Source organism: Cimex lectularius, unplaced genomic scaffold (genome assembly GCF_000648675.2).
Source record: "Cimex lectularius strain Harlan isolate CLEC.00 unplaced genomic scaffold, Clec_2.1 scaffold180, whole genome shotgun sequence".
Taxonomy (NCBI): domain Eukaryota; kingdom Metazoa; phylum Arthropoda; class Insecta; order Hemiptera; family Cimicidae; genus Cimex; species Cimex lectularius.
In genome coordinates, this window is record NW_019394226.1 from 93,145 (window position 1) to 110,803 (window position 17,659).

The 17,659-nt window shown below is 35.8% G+C and overlaps 1 protein-coding gene across 1 annotated transcript; it reads left to right on the plus strand.

The window, feature by feature from the left end:
• Window positions 1-2,046: 2,046 nt before the first annotated feature.
• Window positions 2,047-2,793, plus strand: LOC106668076. The gene has a single exon (XM_014396500.1). It carries the CDS (start codon window positions 2,047-2,049, stop codon window positions 2,791-2,793), a length of 747 nt encoding a protein of 248 aa, XP_014251986.1.
• Window positions 2,794-17,659: the final 14,866 nt, after the last annotated feature.

The following is a 17,659-nucleotide window of genomic DNA, read 5'->3' on the forward strand; positions in this document are numbered from 1 at the left end:
GAAGGGGGAAAACTGTTTTCCCAAATATATCAAGGGCAGGGCCAGGACGGAATTAATGAAGGAGTGTGTGTGAACGGAGCCAACTGTCGGGCCAGGTCATGTTTAATTCACGGCTCACCTATTTGTAATTACAATGTGAGAATTAGTAAGGGCTCTCATTTACCTTTCCCTAATCCCATACGCCGTCTTGAAGGAAAATTTGCACACGGACCCATCCAACCGGTTAGGATTTCATTCTAAAAGGGCCAAACTTCCAATTGTCGGAGAACGAGGAAAGCGCTTCTCTACTTAATCCTTTTTTCACACAACTTCCTTTCTGAAAGGATTTGGTATAATCTATTCGATTATGCTCTATGTAAAATATAAACAATTAGTTTCTGTACTTTTACAATTCGAATGTTTTAATTTAAACTCAATGATTTGTTGATGTGAGGAGCATTAAAGAATGAGGTAGTTTAGAACCTAAATTTTTCATTTTTTTGCCGACGTTTCGACCTTTTTTCGGATCATCTTCAGAGCATAATATGTGGTACTATTCTGATGGTGTGCATAGTAGTAATATACAATGCGTCATATGGATAATAGTATGCCAAAAATGAAACTAAAACCAATAAATTAAAAAAGAGGGGGGAATTAACAAAAATTACACTTACTGGATCAATAGAAAATTTACAATGGTAGCCATCCTGGTAAGATTAATTATGCGCAATATTTACATTTAATAAATCATAATGAGATTTCGAAATCAGAGTGTAGAGGTTAGGTTTTGTCGAAACGTGATATAAATAATAAAAGGCAATTTAAAAATAAATTGAACTGGAGGATTATTTTGTACATATTGTGAAGTTTAATAGAAAATCTTCAGGCATTGAAATGCAAAACGATGAAATACATGTCTAAAAAATGTCCCCACTAATCTTTCCATTTCTTATTACAAATTTTCCTATTAAGTGTCAAATGGTTAAAAAAAGATAGGAATGAATAAGCTACAGAGTATTAATTAAAAATTTACCCAGATCACCTCCTGATTGATCCTTTTGTTGACAATTTTGCTTTATTATGTCGTTAATACGTACTACCGTTGCGTTTTTCAAAACATGATTTTTTTTAGATATACGAAGAAAAAATATATCACTATATTTTTACAACCATATAAGGAAAAGTCAAAAAAACTATAAAAAAATAAAAATATAATGCAAATGTAAAACACATTAGGAAGATGTTGTTAATAGTAAAAAGTTAACACGAAAAAATGGTAAAGAAATAATGAAAATAGACAGATTAACCGAGGAAAATCAGGAAAAGTGACAAATTCATATTCGCTCGAACTCCTCAAACTGAAGATCAGAGTGAAAGAGAGAGAGAGAGAGAGAGAGAGAGAGAGAGAGAGAGAGAGAGAGAGAGAGCACTATACTTTATGTGCTGAAGATGACCCGAATAAAGGCCGAAACATCGGCAGAAAAATGAAAAAGGGTTTTTTCAAACTACCTCTTTCTTGACCGCTCCTCACAACATCAACAAAGTATGAAACAACATGTCGCTAAGAAATATACATTTAAAGTCAATAATACAACATTCTAAAAATGACAGACGGTAGAAAAAAAACCAAAGTATTTTCCAGTCACCTCGCATGGATTGTAGAGCAAAATGAAAAACGAGTGACAGCGTAAAGAAACTAAATCGATGGAAGTGATGAATATTCTTATGCCTATAAGGTCTGATAGTATTTTCCAACGTGGGGCAATTGGAGTTTTAAGGGGGCAATTTTGAAAATAAAGCGTTTATATTTTTGGACAACTACGTGCCAATTCTCATTTGTCATTTAAATTTTCATGGTCCGCTTGACTAATTAATATATTTCAATTAATTAAGGATTTTAGTTATTATAATTATTGATTTCTAAATTATAATGCATGAACGTTGAACGGTTACAACGGGTAAAAATAAGGGTTACACATTTAATAAAAAAGACGATCGTTTTATTTAGTGGAATGAAAAACTAACATATGTACGTTTTGTATTTGGTAGTTTTGGTTTTTTGGTGGGATGATCCTGCCGCTGCCCGAGCCTTCTCCGAGTGAAAATTTCAGCGAGATCGCCACGAACGAGGAGAGCCTGAGGGAGCAAGATTCCGCCCGCGTCCTTTTCTTTGACGTCTACGCCGGGCTCACCTTCCAATTTCTGTTCTACTTCGCGTCAACTTCGATCGCACTTTACGTCCCGTCGGTGCAGGAATTTGCTAAAAGCGTCTACTGGACGGCGTGCGGGTTCCTCGGGGTGGCTTTCGTCGTCATCCTCGTCACGGCGTGTTTACAAAGGGCGAGAAGGAGCTACCCGTGCAACCTGCTGTTGCTCATCGTCCTCACGTATTCGTTGGCCGTTTTTCTAGGGATGTTCGCAGCTAAGCACGACCTCCAGGAATTCCTCGTCCTCATCTCCTTCACCCTAATCGCCAACATCATGGTGATAATCACAATTCTGACGATCATCTCGAATGTCTTCTGCCTGTGCAACACTGTCATTTTCTTTCAAATCCTTCTGTACCTTTGGACTGTGACCTTCGTCCTCGTACACGCCCTCCCGAATATGAAGGTGCAGCTGGCCATCGGCTGCATCTTCGCCGATCTCGTCTCGATTTACATTTTCTTCACGACGAAAAGGATCATCCGGGGCAGGTACGGCCACCTGGTGACCCCCAAGTGGATTCAGTCCGTTTTGACCGTTTACGCGGCGGTGCCCATCGAATTCCAAACATTGCTGCGACGTTGCTTGGGACTCGAAGCCAGGCCGTGATTACCGAAGAAAATATGGCAAATTTGACAAAAGAGTTAGAATTTTTGTTGAATAAACGTGTTTATTTGATCAATCATATGTCTTTTGTCAAACATCAACACTTTTGTTAACACTAAAAAAATCGTATCACAATAAACTAGCAGACTATTGAAATATCTTAAATTAAAAGCCAATTGACCGTTTTTGAAAGAAAGAGACAGAATGAGGGTGTACGTTTGTGGTTGTTTGTGTTTTTGAGAAAGAGAGAGAGAGAGAGAGAGAGAGAGAGAGAGAGAGAGGGAGGAAAAGAAACAGCGGTACATAGAGATAGATAAATAGATAGAGAGTGATTACGATGACAATAAGAAATAGAAAGACAAGAGACACATGTGTAAACTGTGAAAATAGGCAGCAAATGCTTGTTTGTAGAGGACAGAGATAAATGGAAAAAAGCACCATGACAACGGACATACTGAGTCTCAAAACATAGGAAGAATTGCTGCAAGAGTTTGGCAAGAATGACAGAGAAAAACATAGAAAACTAAAATATACAGATATAATAGTACTACAGGAAACCAAAGAGACGGAAAATTGTAAAACCATTTCTGTGAGAAGGATAGAGAAACAAATAGAAACCAAAAAGACTTACACAACAGTAAAGAATGTGAGTTAAAATCACAAAATTTAAATGTCCGGACATAGTACATACGGAAAAGTAAAAAAATAAAATTGACAACAAATGTACAGATAATTAAAGAATGAGAGAAAACCAGCAAGTGTTTCCTTAAGGAGGACAATTAAACAAATGTAAAAATAAAAGATACAGAAACAACTGACCTATAAACAATCCAAAAATGAATGAATGAACTGCTAGAGAAAGGAGAACAGAGACAAAATATATAAATCTTTAGGACTTAGCAATAACAAACGTATATAAGGTCAGAGAAAAAGAGGGAAAGTTGCAAGACATTTCTTGTGGATAACCGATAATAAAATGGATTAAAAAAAGAGACTGTAACAACAGAAAGAATAGGAAAGAGAAGAATAGGAACTCAAGAGAGAAAAAGAGAGGAGTTGTTAAACTACAACAACGAAAAAAACGTGCAAAATTACGTGTGAATATTTTACAAAAATAATTATTTAGAAGGATAGATAGAGTGTGAGTGATATTGTGCAAATCAGGGTTGTGTTAGCTGAGAATGAAATCATCAGAAATTATATCTGCAAACATAAGTGGACGACATTAATAAACCAATAAACCAGTCTGAATTTATAAATATATTTAGCTCAAAATTCGTTTTCACATTTAATAGGGTTTTTATTCAATGTTATTATTCATCATTTAATTGCGTTTCGGAATAAGGAAAGGATTTATTTCTCATAATTAACGCAGAGTGGTTGCCCGTCGATAAACAGAGCCAATTCAACACAAGGGTTGAGCAAAATTGACACAGGTCCGCCTAATCTCGTGTTGAGCTATAGTACATTACTCATAATTCAATTTTTTTGTATGCGCGTGCGTGTTGCTTCGAACAAATATATATCGACGAACTTATTATTTAACGGTCTCGTCACTGTTGTGCAACTTTCTTTCGTATTTCGGCACTTTTCCATTTTCATTATGTGTCTCAAGTTAACGTTTGACAAGTTGTTCTTTATAAATTCATTAGATTTCGTGGTCTGATTGACCACATAACAACTTTCAATTAATTAAACTTTATGTAAGGTATTGGTTGCGATAAAAAAAGTTAGTGTCACGAGCGTGATTCGAACCCACGACCTTCGGCTAAATACGCTGGTGCTCTACCACTTGAGCTATCGTGACTTTGATCCTCTCGGACACTAACTTCCCATCTCAATCCAACCTTTCGAATTTTCCCTCCTTTTTGCCATTTGAGATCTAGCCGAAGATCGTGGGTTCGAATCCCGCTAGTCACACTGACTTTTTTATCTCAACCAAGACCTTACATAAAGATTAATTTGCTTTTTATAAACTTAACAACGAACCTGACATATTTTACCTCCATGTCAACTGATTCGATTATTATATATTCAGAAGAAACTGTTTAAGGATGGCTATTATAAAGTGTCTTATCAAGCCGATCACTTTCTCCCTGGCAGTCGTTGAAATTTCGAAGCCAGAGATAAGCAAATAACCACTTTCCCATCATAGGCGTAAATACGGCTTTTCGGGCATCCGGCTTCTTGAAATGTAATTCGGAAGTGTGGAGTTTTCGTTCGTTTTCGCATGCTAATCGGCCCTGGTGAAAACCAAATACTAAAGCAGATTGGCTAACGCCTGAGGGTGACTCGATCAACATAGCGCTAATTATGTTCTGCATTAGACCGCCCATTCTTGCGGGCTTAACAAACGGAATAAAACGCTCCAAGGCGCGGCTGTGTTAAATTTCCGGCTTTCGCAATACGACGATTTACATTGAGAAACTGATGAATGGGGGATGGGGCTAGAGTCCCTCCTATCTTTCGACCCACATCGTCTTGTCAATATTTGCTCTGTTCATTCTGAATTTAACCTATACAGTGTTTTTACGTGAAGAAATTCCGATTATCTTGTTCTTTACAGTGAACCTTTACGTCGTCCTACGGATTAATCTGACTTTTAACTGCCAAGACAAAATTGTCTATCCAGTGCGCAGAACCAAATTTCTTGTATATGTCTGTCACAAATCACTGGTCGAGACGTCGAAAGTGATTCGAAAAGGCTTCACATAAACACATTTAAAAATTTATATTGACTACAAGAATACCGGTTTCATTAAAGTACTTAATGTAGAACAGGGTACAACACAGAGCCAAATTAAACGGGTATCCGACATTAGCAATCAGCACCAACAGAAGAAATCTTTTTTACAGGAAAAATTTGGGCGCAGTGACGACATTGGTAGAGTGTTGGAGACAAGTTACGTGAAATAAAGTCTGGCCTTGGTCATTTTTTAAAACCAGAATAGTGGATAAAAACAAGATTGAGAAGAAGGCATTATCGATTAACCAAGGGTGCCCTAATGAACCGTGAACAGCTTCCGACAAGTAACCCACGTAGTGAGATGGTCACCACAAACAATTTGTTACTGTCGAATCAAAATTGTACGTGATGTTCTTGGTTCATGATCAAGTTGGAACTGGAAGATGGATTGATTTATTCTGGAAAATGTGGTAGAAAGCACGGGGCCGAACATACTCGGGTGGTTCCAGTTGCAGCTGGGATTTGGAGCTGGTAGGGGTTTGCAGTCTTCCAAAACCTCACTCTTACCTTTACTTGTCTCTTTGTGATTTCTCTCTCTCTCTCTCTCTCTCTATATATATATATANTAAATATATATATGTATATCTTTCTCTCTCATTCTCTCTAATCTATCTACATATTATTTGTCTATTTGAACCTATCTTTATTTTCTTTACTGTAGATTATCTTACTCTATCTCTCTCCCAATCTTTCTATCTTTCTCTCTCACCCTCTCTAATCTATCTACATATTATCTGTATATTTAAACCTATCTTTATTTTCTTTACTGTAGATTTATCTTACTCTCTCTCTCCCCACTCTCTCTCTCCCTATCTTTCTATATCTATCTATATATTATCCCCATATATCTAACTTCTTCTACTTACTGTGGTAATATATTTTGTTGTATATATTCTCTCTCTTTCTTTCCCTCCCCCTCTTTACCTCTCAATCCCTCCTTAACTATCCAATATCCTAGCCATATTATTCAATCTGTGAATCTAAAAATATGAGTAAATACTTTTTTTCGGCCTACCTACCGACTTTAAAACTTAGTACATCTTTGTCCTTTTTTATCTTGATTTTTCATCCCCTGTGCTTCTTACACTGATACAAATTGTTAGTTCTCTCATTCTTTTACTTATTAATATTTTCTTGTCTATCTGCCCTCCCTATCTCGCTCTCGCTCTCACTATCACTCTTCCTCGCCCCTCCAGCTCTTTCTTACTTCCTCTTAATCGATCTACATATTATCTGTATATTTGAACCAATCTTTATTTTCTTTGCTGTAGATCTGTAGATTTATCTTACTCTCTCTCTCTCTCTTCCGCTCACTCTTTCTCTCTCACTCTCTCTCTCTCTCACCCTCGCTCTCTCCCTCCCTCCCTCTCTCTCTCTCTCTCTCTCTCTCTCTCTCTCTCTTTCTCTTCTCTCTCTCTTTCTATATCTATCTATATATTGTGCCCATATATCTAATGTTCTTCTACTATTGTGGTAATATGTTTGACTGTTATTCTCTCTCTATCTTTCTCCTCCTCTCTATGGCTCTTTCTAATATCCCAGCCATATTATCCAATCTGTCTAACTAAAAATATAAGTAACTACCTTTTTTCTACCTACCTACCTACCTATCTGAAAACTTAGGTAATCATTGTACTTTATTTTTTATCTTGATTTTTCATTATCTGTGTTTTTTACAATATGTCACAAATTGTCAAATTTTACTTATCAATAGTTCTTCGTCTCTCTCTCTCTCTCCCTCTCTCTCTTTCTATATATTGTTCCCATATACTTTCTTCTACTTATTGTGGTTATACATTTTACTGTTATTCTCTCTATTTCTTTCTCCCCTTCTCTATCCCTCTTTAAGGCATATTATTCCAATCTAAAAATATAAGTAAATACTTATTTCAATTAATTTTTCTTTTTATTTAAGGTGATGGTTGAGTTGAAAAAGCTAGTGTCACGAGCGGGATTCGAACCACGACCTTCGTTTCAATACGCCGCTACTCTACCACTTGTGCTATCGAGTCTTCGATCCACTCTGACACCAACTCCCCATCACAACCTACCTTTCGATTATTCCCTCTTTTTGCCATTTTTCATCAACCAAAACCTTATATATAAAGAATAATTAATTGAATTAAGTAATTTGGTCAATTAGACCACAACATAAATGGATTAATAAGTAAATACCTTTTTTCTATTTACCTATTTCAAAAACTTATTCATCTTTGTAGTTTATTTTTTATAAATTGATTTTTATATTGCTTTTTCATTCTCTATATTAGTTACTCTATGTCATAAATTGCATTATTTTTAGTTAATAATATTTTCTTCTATCTCTCCCGCCCCCCCCTCTCTCTCTCTCTCTCTCTCTCTCTCTCTCTCACTCTATATATCTCTCTCACTCTCTCTCAAACAAACTACATATTATCTCTATATTTGAACCTATCTATCTTTATATTTTTGAGATGTTGATCTGTCTTACTCTTTCTCTTTCACTTTCTCTCTCTCTTTCATTCTTCGAAACGTTTTCAGCGGACCCTATTTGCACCATTTCAGCTGTCAACACAAAAATTTCTTCTGGCCTCAGCCTTCAACTCTGTAAAATATCGGACTTCAAAGTGCATATGGTTGTTACTTTATGGCTGTTAACTTTTTGCTTTATTCGTTCAGCTTGTCTCCCTCGACAAATCGGCAATGGATCACTACACGAAAGCTTCCCCAGAGAAATCTGTCATCGGCGTCTAAGAGGAAAAGTGGCCGATGAATAAAATATGAATAAAGAGGACGTCTTTCTAAACGAGCGGTGCCTTCGGGCCCGGAAAGGCCGGGAGCTCTTCCAGTCGAGGGATATGTTAATCTCTACTTGTTTACTTTTGAAACATCTCCCCAGGTGAAGTGCCCGAGCCCTCTTTCGGCCCCTGGGCATGAATAAAACACAATATCCACTCCACGGGATCAATCCAATCGTAACTCTACTGTCAAGACCTCGCTCCTACCGACGGCCATTAAACTTCGAACAGTAATTATTCAAGTTTTTAATTATTTGCAGAAGTAAAAGTTGAAGAAAAATCTTGTTCCTAATATAAAACATACTTTTTAGTTATACATGAGCATAAAACGTTATAAATGAATTTAGTTAACGATGTCAGTATAAAGTTTTCTTGGATATTAAATTCATTAGATTTCGTGGTCTGATTGACCAAATAACACTTTTAATTAATTAAACTTTATATAAGGTATTGGTTGCCATAAAAAAAGTCAGTGTCACGAGCGGGATTCGAACCCACGAGCTTCGGCTTAATACGCCGCTGCTCTACCACTTGAGCTATCGTGACTTCGATCCACTCAGACACTACCTTCCACCTAAACCCACCTTTCGAATTTTCTTACCTTTTTGCCATTTTTCAAATGTCGTGTAATCTATGTTGTGTGCCTTTGCTTCCAACAATAATTATTCAAGTTGTAATAAAAAGGTCAGTCAATTATATCAGGTTAAGGTAAAAAAAGTCAGTGTCACTAGAGTGTTTAGCCGAAGGTCGTGGGTTCGAATCTCGCTTGTGACACTGATTTTTCTATCCCTACCAAAACCTTACATAAAGGTTTTCTTGAATGTTTAATGCTGAAGTGGTATTTGTAGTAGCGCCAGCCTTTGAAATTGTCCCTGCATGTTGTTATCAATCTAGAAATCAAATATAAACTACGAAAAATACCTTGAAAAATTTAATAAAAATTCTAGTCGACCTTGGCTGTGGCTTGAGCCAGTTGATAAAAAATCGACCGGCGGACTCCGCGATTAATTATCAAGGTTAATTACACGTTATTGCGATTCTGTGCCCATCTCGACAAGTGGTAGATTCCCATCTAGAGAAATGTCAGAACTGACCACCAGATTGTATCTGACTTTCAATTACCTGGGTATTCGTTTAATTGGGCCGATGGAATTATGTTGTTACTGTTTATTTATCTATGGGTCTGATCATTAACTTCGTTTGACGCGTGATCGATTAATTTCACATTTTGACCGAATCTTTTCGCCCATTTCTGGCCATTAAATCGTCCTCTCTTGAAACAAACGTCAAATTTTTCTTGAATTTAATTAAACTTTCTGCTTCCTTTTACGAAAATAAAGGTAGACTTGTTGTCCAAACAAAATAAATTCATAAATTTCGTACATTTCATGCATTCAACCTACTAAAATAGTCTAACCATAGAAAATAGTTAAAAATTACGCTATTAATTTAAAAATACTTCTGGACAGAAAATAAACTAATTCCATAAAATTCCTAGTCTATAATTGTTAACTTCAACTGCAAAAGTTAATCTGCGATATAATGACAGCAAACAAACTGCGTGGCAAATAATTGGAGGTTCGAAGAGTGGGTAGGAGGAGGACCGAAAAACACATAGAAAAAGTAAAATAAACAAGTGATAAAAATCCAGGAAAGTGCTTTCTGAATAAGAGCAGAGAATCGAAAAAATTAAAACGAAACAGAGACAACAGAAAAACAAGGTGTGGCGGATTATGTAGAAAAAATATATTTCGGCAGAACCGAGAAACAAATAAGAATGTAGAAGAACAGTAACAATAGACGTACACATCATCAAAAAATTAATGAAACAGTTGCAAGTGTTTCTTAAACAAATACTGTAAAAAAGAGAAATAATAGAAAAGTAAAAAAGACAAGATCGTCAGCCGGATAAAAATCGAAATGAAATAAGGTATTAAAAAAGAAAAGTATATCAACAATACAACAAAATATGAGAGAAACTCTGCAAGTTTTCTTAGAAGAACAAAAAACCAAATACCACATGTAGGACACAGAGAATGGATGTACCTAAAATCAGAGAGTTAAAAAAGAAATGTAAAAAGTTGATTGAGGACTAAAGAGAAACAGACGAAGACGTAAGTGAGTTAGAAACAATAGTCGTAATGGCAGTCAAAAATAAGTGAAGGTGAGGACAGAGGAAAAGAACAATAATTGTAATATACAAAGAGACAGTAGTCGTACAGGGTCAAAGAAAGGGAGAAAGAGATAGAAAAATTGCTTGAGTAATAATTGTAAAATTATACAATGAGTATACATTATATTTAAAAATGGGTATAGAGTGACAGAAAAGCTACAAGGATTTTTCTTTCTTTTTTTTAAAAGAGGACAGAGAAACAACTGTATAACTTATGTATAACCATAAGAAGACAAATACAACAAATAACAAACAACAAAAATCAGAGGATGAGAAATGTGCTAAAAAAGGTTTTTCAGGACAGAGAAACATAATATATGAATTCACAATGAGACAGAGACAACAAATTTCAAAAATCACAGAACGAGAAAAGTGCTTTAAGAGATTTTTTGATGAGGACAGAGAAATATACAGGCAGGGGTGAATTGCACGTTGTCAATGACAATGAGACCGATGTTACATAGAAAAAAATTAGAACAAGCAAACCCACAGATAGTTAAACTTGAAAAACAAAGACCCGCAAGAGTTTCCTGGACAAGAACAGAGAAAAGAAAATCAAATGTAAACTAAACAGACACAACAGGCAATCAAAACGTGAGAGATGACCTGGAATTTCTTTGAGATGAAGAGACTGAGAAAGAAATAATGTAGAAGACACAGGGACAACCGATTATGGACGTGTTTACATATTTAATAAAAGAGTTGAAAAAGTTTCTTACAAATGAAAAAAGAAACGAAACAATAGAAAAACGAAAGAAATGGAAAGAAAAAACATGGAAACGAAGTAGCAAGTAAAATAAAATGTAAAAGACAAAACCAATGTACAATAAGGCAGATCGATGCAGTGCTTCTGGACAAAAAAAACAACACTTTCTAGTATTCATACAGTAAAAACCATAATACTATATTAAATAATAAATATGAAATACAAAAAAAAGAAGTATAGAGTTGAAGTAGAAAAAAGAGAAAGAGAGACACATTTACCATTAATCATAATTTTAATATTTTTGTCAAGACATCATTTCGCACCGAATTATGAGCGGAAAATTAAATTAATTATGGTTTCAAATCTTGAGGGAGATGAGTCGTATCTAGGGTCAATTTTTATCAAACAGCCGTCGAAATAATCTGATTGATGTCCACTGAATCCATTAATCATCTGACCCATTTTTCTTATTTCTTGTTTTTCCTTTTTTTACTCAATGATGCAAATTTGTTTCATTCCGCTGTGTTTCTCTGTTGTTTTTTATAAGATTAATTGTCTTGTCGTTGTGGTGCTCGAGATGAATACCTCCGGTCCTTGTTAAGGTATGGGCACTAACTAGTGTTTGCCATCGCATTCTTAATCTAATTACACGGCAGCACTAACTGAGACCTGTTTGTTTCCCCCTTTCGCTTCGTGGGCTACATACTAATTGTTCCCTCGTCCTCATCTCGAGGCAAATCCGTTTAACCGGCATACACTAAACGAATCAGGGCCCGACGATAAGCCCTTGTCTGAATTATATATTGTAATACCTATTCTCAGAGGTTTACAGGAAAATGAAATTTCCGCACATTTAAGTCATTATGAACATCACTCGCGAAATAATTAATTAAACAATTTCCTCTGCTACAGTATTCGTTGTTACATAACGACAAATTGAGGATGGCAAAATGTGCAATGCGTCGGCTTTAACACAACGTATTTATCCTTGGCTGCCGTATCGGCAAACATACTTCCTTCGCGATATTTTGTAAAATATTACGCGCAATACCTTATCGATAAGAAAAATAATCAACATTTTTTTAAATAAAAACACCCATTCTTTGGAATTTAAACAACGTTCGGAATCAGGTCAATAAGCCAAAAGTGATATTAACGTAAATTTATCGCTTTCTCCTTTTATTAATAAACATTTTCTACATATTTCTTTTCTCTTTCTCTCTCTTTCTCCCTCTCTCCCTCTCATTCTCTCTTTCCCTGAGTCTCTCCTACTTTCTCTCTCACTCCCTCTCTATCTCTACTATTCCCTCTCTCTCCTTCTGTCTATCCATTTATCTATATATCTATTTATATATCTATATATATTTTTTTCTATCTGTCTCTTTCAAACTATCCAAAATTCTTAAACATCATTATCTCTTTGTCTGTCTCGCTATATTATATATGATCTATATTCGGTTCAATTCAATTGTACAGCAGTCTAACTTTCCATTATCCATAACCATTTATTTCACTCTCTATCTATGTATTTATCATTTTCAAACAATCCGATATCCATAACCTCTACTCTCATTCCTTCTTTCTTTCTTCTTTGTCTGATTCTATACAGAATTCAAACTGTCCAAAATTATTAACCCTCACTCTTTCTCTTTCTCTGTCTGTCTGTTTCCTCTTCCATCTGTCTCTGTGTACGTCTGTTTATTCCTCTCTCTGCTCTCCCTCCCACTCTCTCTCTCTCTCTTTCTCTCTCTCTCTCTCCCTCTCTCAATCTCACTCTCTCCCTCTCTTTCTCTCTTAGTCTGAGTCTCTTCCACTTTCTCTCTCTCACTTTCTTCTTCTCGCTCTCCCTCTTCCCCAACAAACTCACCCTCTCCCTCTTCCCCTCTATCTCTTCTATTCCCTCCCTTTCTTTCTCCCAATCTACCTATTTATTAACCTATATATCTATTTATCTAACTATCTATTTTTCTCTCTATCATTTTCAAACTATCCAAAATCCTTAACCATCACTCTCCCTCCTCCTCTCACTCCCTCTTTCTTTATCTCTCTGTCTATCTCGCTCTATTCTTTATATAGGTCGATATTCAGTTCATCTCTCACTCTCTCTTTCTCCTGTTTCAAACAATCCGATATCCATAACCATCACTCTCATTCATTATTTCTGTCTTTTTGTCTGTCTCTGTTTAGATCTCAAACTGTCCAAAATTATTAACACTCTCTCTTTCTCTCTCTCTCTCTCCCTCTCTGTCTCTGTCTCTCTCTGTCTCTCTGTCTCTCTCTCTCTGTCTTTCTCTGTCTCTCTCTCTGTCTCTCTCTCTCTCTGTCTCTCTGTCTCTCTGTCTCTCTCTCTCTCTCTCTCTCTCTCTCTTAGTCTGAGTCTCTTCCATTTTCTCTCTCACTCTTTTCTTCTCGCTCTCCCTCTTCCCCATCACTCTCACCCTCTCCCTCTTCCTCTCTATCTCTTCTATTCCCTTTCTTTCTTCCTCCCAATCTACCTATTTATTAACCTATATATCTATTTATCTAACTATCTATTTTTCTCATTATCACTTTCAAACTATCCAAAATCCTTAACCATCACTCTCCCTCCTCCTCTCACTCCCTCTTTCTTTATCTCTCTGTCTATCTCGCTCTATTCTTTATATAGGTCGATATTCAGTTCATCTCTCACTCTCTCTCTCTCTCTCTCTCTCATTCTCACTCTCTCTTTCTCCTGTTTCAAACAATCCGATATCCATAACCTTCACTCTCATTCATTATTTCTTTCTTTTTTGTCTGTCTCTGTATAAATCTCAAACTGTCCAAAATTCTTAACACTCTCTCTTTCTCTCTCTCTCTCTGTCTCTCTCTGTCTGCCTGTTTCCTCTTCCATCTTTCTCTATATACGTCTGTACAATCTGTCTCTCTATACGTCTATATACAACATTTGTCTCTGTACGTCCTTTTCAACTTTGTTCTGTATAGTAGACTTAGTAGAGTAAACATCCAAATATGTGTAAAAATATTAAACTTTCACGAGCTGCATGATTAGGATTGGGTATCTCGGATAAACAAAAAGAGGGAAAGAGAACTGGACCTCGGAACTCAGATGTGCGAGAGATCCCGAGGAATACGGATTCACAGGATTGAGTACCTTTGATTTATAATATATGTTTCATTTTATTTGCTTTGGTGGAGTTGAAAATTAGTTTAATTTGATTTCGTTTATTATCGTATAAATTCAGTATTTTAGTTTAATTTAAAATAAGGAAGGCATTCATTATTTGGTGTTGGCTTTATTGGGATTTTGTGTTCAATAAAGGTGAAATAATTAAAAGTTACCTTGTTTTATTTTATTTATTAATTCAAGGTTAATTAATAGTAAACGTCGTTACTATTTGATAACGGGCGTTACATAAATGGTAGCAGAGCGTGGTATTCAATATTAATTTTTCTCCTTTATTTTTTTCACAATTAAGTAAAACAATTGTCATGTTAAGATGTCGATAATGTATCTTTACTACTGTCACTTAAGTTTATAATGTTAAACCCTTACAAATGTCTGTTGTTATTTTTTTCTCTTCTCCCGATAGAAGTTATTATTTAACGTTTGTTATTATTTAAAGATTACTTTTTATTTTGACTGTGTTAATCCACGGCAAACAAGTACGTAGCTTGTAAGAGATAATTAATTTGTTTAACTTTGTTGTGTATAGATTGAGTAGAGTTTATAAAATCATGTTGCTGTAATTTCACTTTAGGTGTAAGCGTGGTCCTAGAGCCCAAACTTGAGTGATTGTTAAATAAAGCGGTAATCAATCAATCTCCCTCTCTATCACTTCTATTCTCTCTCTCTCTCTTTCTCTCTATCTACCTACCTATTAACCTATATATCCATTTATCGAAGTATCTATTTTTCTCTCAATCGCTTTCAAAACTATCCAAAATCTTTAACCATCACTCTCCCTCCTCCTTTCACTCCATTTTTCTTTATCTCTCTGTCTGTCTCGTTATATTCTTTACATAGGTCGATATTCAGTTCATATCAATTATATAGCTTTACCGGTCCATCATCCCTAACCTTCTCGCTCTCTCTCTCTCTCTCTCTCTCTCTCTCTCTCTCTCTCTCTCTCTCTCTCTCTCTCTCTCTCTCATTCTCACCCTCTCTTTCTCCTGTTTCAAATAATCCGATATCCATAACCTTCACTCTCATTCATTATTTCTTTCTTTTTTGTCTGTCTCTGTATAGATCTCAAGCTGTCCAAAATTCTTAACCCTCTGTCGTTCTCTCTCACTCTCTCTCTGTCTGTTTCCTTCCATCTTTCTCTATATACATCTGTACAATCTCTACACGTCTGTACAATCTGTCTCTCTATACGTCTTTATACAACATTTGTCTCTGTACGTCCTCTTCAACTTGTTGTGTATAGTAGACTGAGTAGAGTAAACATCAAAATATGTGTAAAAATATTATATTAATTTTTCTCCTTTCTTTTTTTCACAATTAAGTAAAACAATTGTCATGTCAAGATGTCGATAATGTATCTTTCCAACTGTCACTTAACTAGAGACAATTAATTTGTTCAACTTTGTTGTGTATAGATTGAGTACAGTTTATAAAATCATGTTGTTATAATTTCACTTAAGGTGTAAGAGTGGTTGGTCCTGGAGCCCAAACTTGAGTGATTGTTAAATAAAGTGGTAATCAATCATCTTCCTCTCTATCTCTTCTATTCCCTCTCTCTCTTTCTCTCTATCTACCTACCTATTAACCTATATATCTATTTATCGAACTATCTATTTTTCTCTCAATCCCTTTCAAACTATCCAAAATCTTTAACCATCACTCTCCCTCCTCCTTTCACTCCATTTTTCTTTATCTCTCTGTCTGTCTCGTTATATTCTTTATATAGGTCGATATTCAGTTCATATCTCTCATTCTCTCTCTCTCTCTCTCTCTCTCTCTCTCTCTCTCTCTCTCTCTCTCACACACACACACACACACACACACACAGATGTTTTTCTTCCGTTGCTTTACCTTTTTGTCAATAAAGACCTTTTTAACGAAACAAAAAGGGCTTCCCAAACATTATAAACGTCCTATTTTCACCCATTACATTTGATCCATGTCGTTATGTGTGAGAAATAGGTGTTCATCGCTCGATATTTTCCATTTTTACGTATAAATTGTATACTAATAAATAATATTCTTTCAATGAATTACTTCTTAGAACAAGTCATTGATTTGAAAATGACTTTAATTAAACTCGTTGATTGAAATAGATTTTGTTGTTAAGCCCTTTTCGCTCGGAGAGATACGTTATACGGAGATTAGTCAGGAGAAATCTTATTCGCAGAGGAGAAAACAGAGAAGAATTGATTTAAATTATTATACAGACTGCAGTAATTGAACCGAAGAGGGGTCGAGTTATTCTTCACCCCAGGCGAGGGCATTAATATGTAAACTAAGAATGAAATTTCGCGTTAGAGATAAGAAAAACGTTTTGCGCAATGAGATAAACCGAAAGGCCGACGGAGGTCACGCGAGGCCCTAGTTAGGCCCTTTTCTTTTTAATTACAACTATTTATCAGCCGGGGTTGTGATGGGCGGTATCGGCCGACAATTAGCGACGATCCATTTGTTCAAAAGACTGCGGGGAAGTCGTCACGCCCGCCGAGCAAGCTTCACGTACCGGGATCCATTAATGGACGGCACGTTTCAAACTCGACTCCGCACCTTTCTCCAATTCCAATCACGGCCTGTAATGAGAGTCGCCAGGGCAAACGATACGCCCGAACTTATTAGAATTGTTTGAATACAGAACATAAACCTCGTGGAGTTTGTTGATGCTTGTCAACGTTCCGATCTAACACGTTTCACAAGTTAGGATTATCGAAATCTTTATTAAAATAAAGGAAGATCATGTGTTAAAATCTGTTAAAAACTAAAAATGTGGATTGCACATTTCGCGTCTTACAACACAAGGAGCTGGACATTGCATCGCCCGTTCTGCACTCAAGGTAGTAGTTTACAACATCGATCTATAAATTTTATCACTTGCCTAGCTTACGGCTGTATTATTTCCTAAACGACTGTTTTGTAGATCCTGTAATATTTTCTCCGGTTTCTTTTATGCTTTCCACCATTTAAGGCCGAAGTGGCGTGTCTCTAGATTGCCACGTTGCCAGAGGTCTGCAATGTTCGCTTTATTATTTTATCTTTTAATTACAAGTATACGATATTTTATGTTCTGTTTCACGTTTACGTTTTGATTTTTCTATAACTTCTCAGGGTCTTTTGACATGTAAGCTCCTGACTTAATTCTTATGAAAAAATACATTTTTTTAATGCTTTTTATTTCTGCGAATACAGCAATACGATTATTTACAAAGCATAGTACAGGCATGGATCACAATCCGTCTGCCGGAAGTCGGTATTAAGATAAAAAGAATAAAAGAAAAAAATAATTAAGACGAATTTATAACAT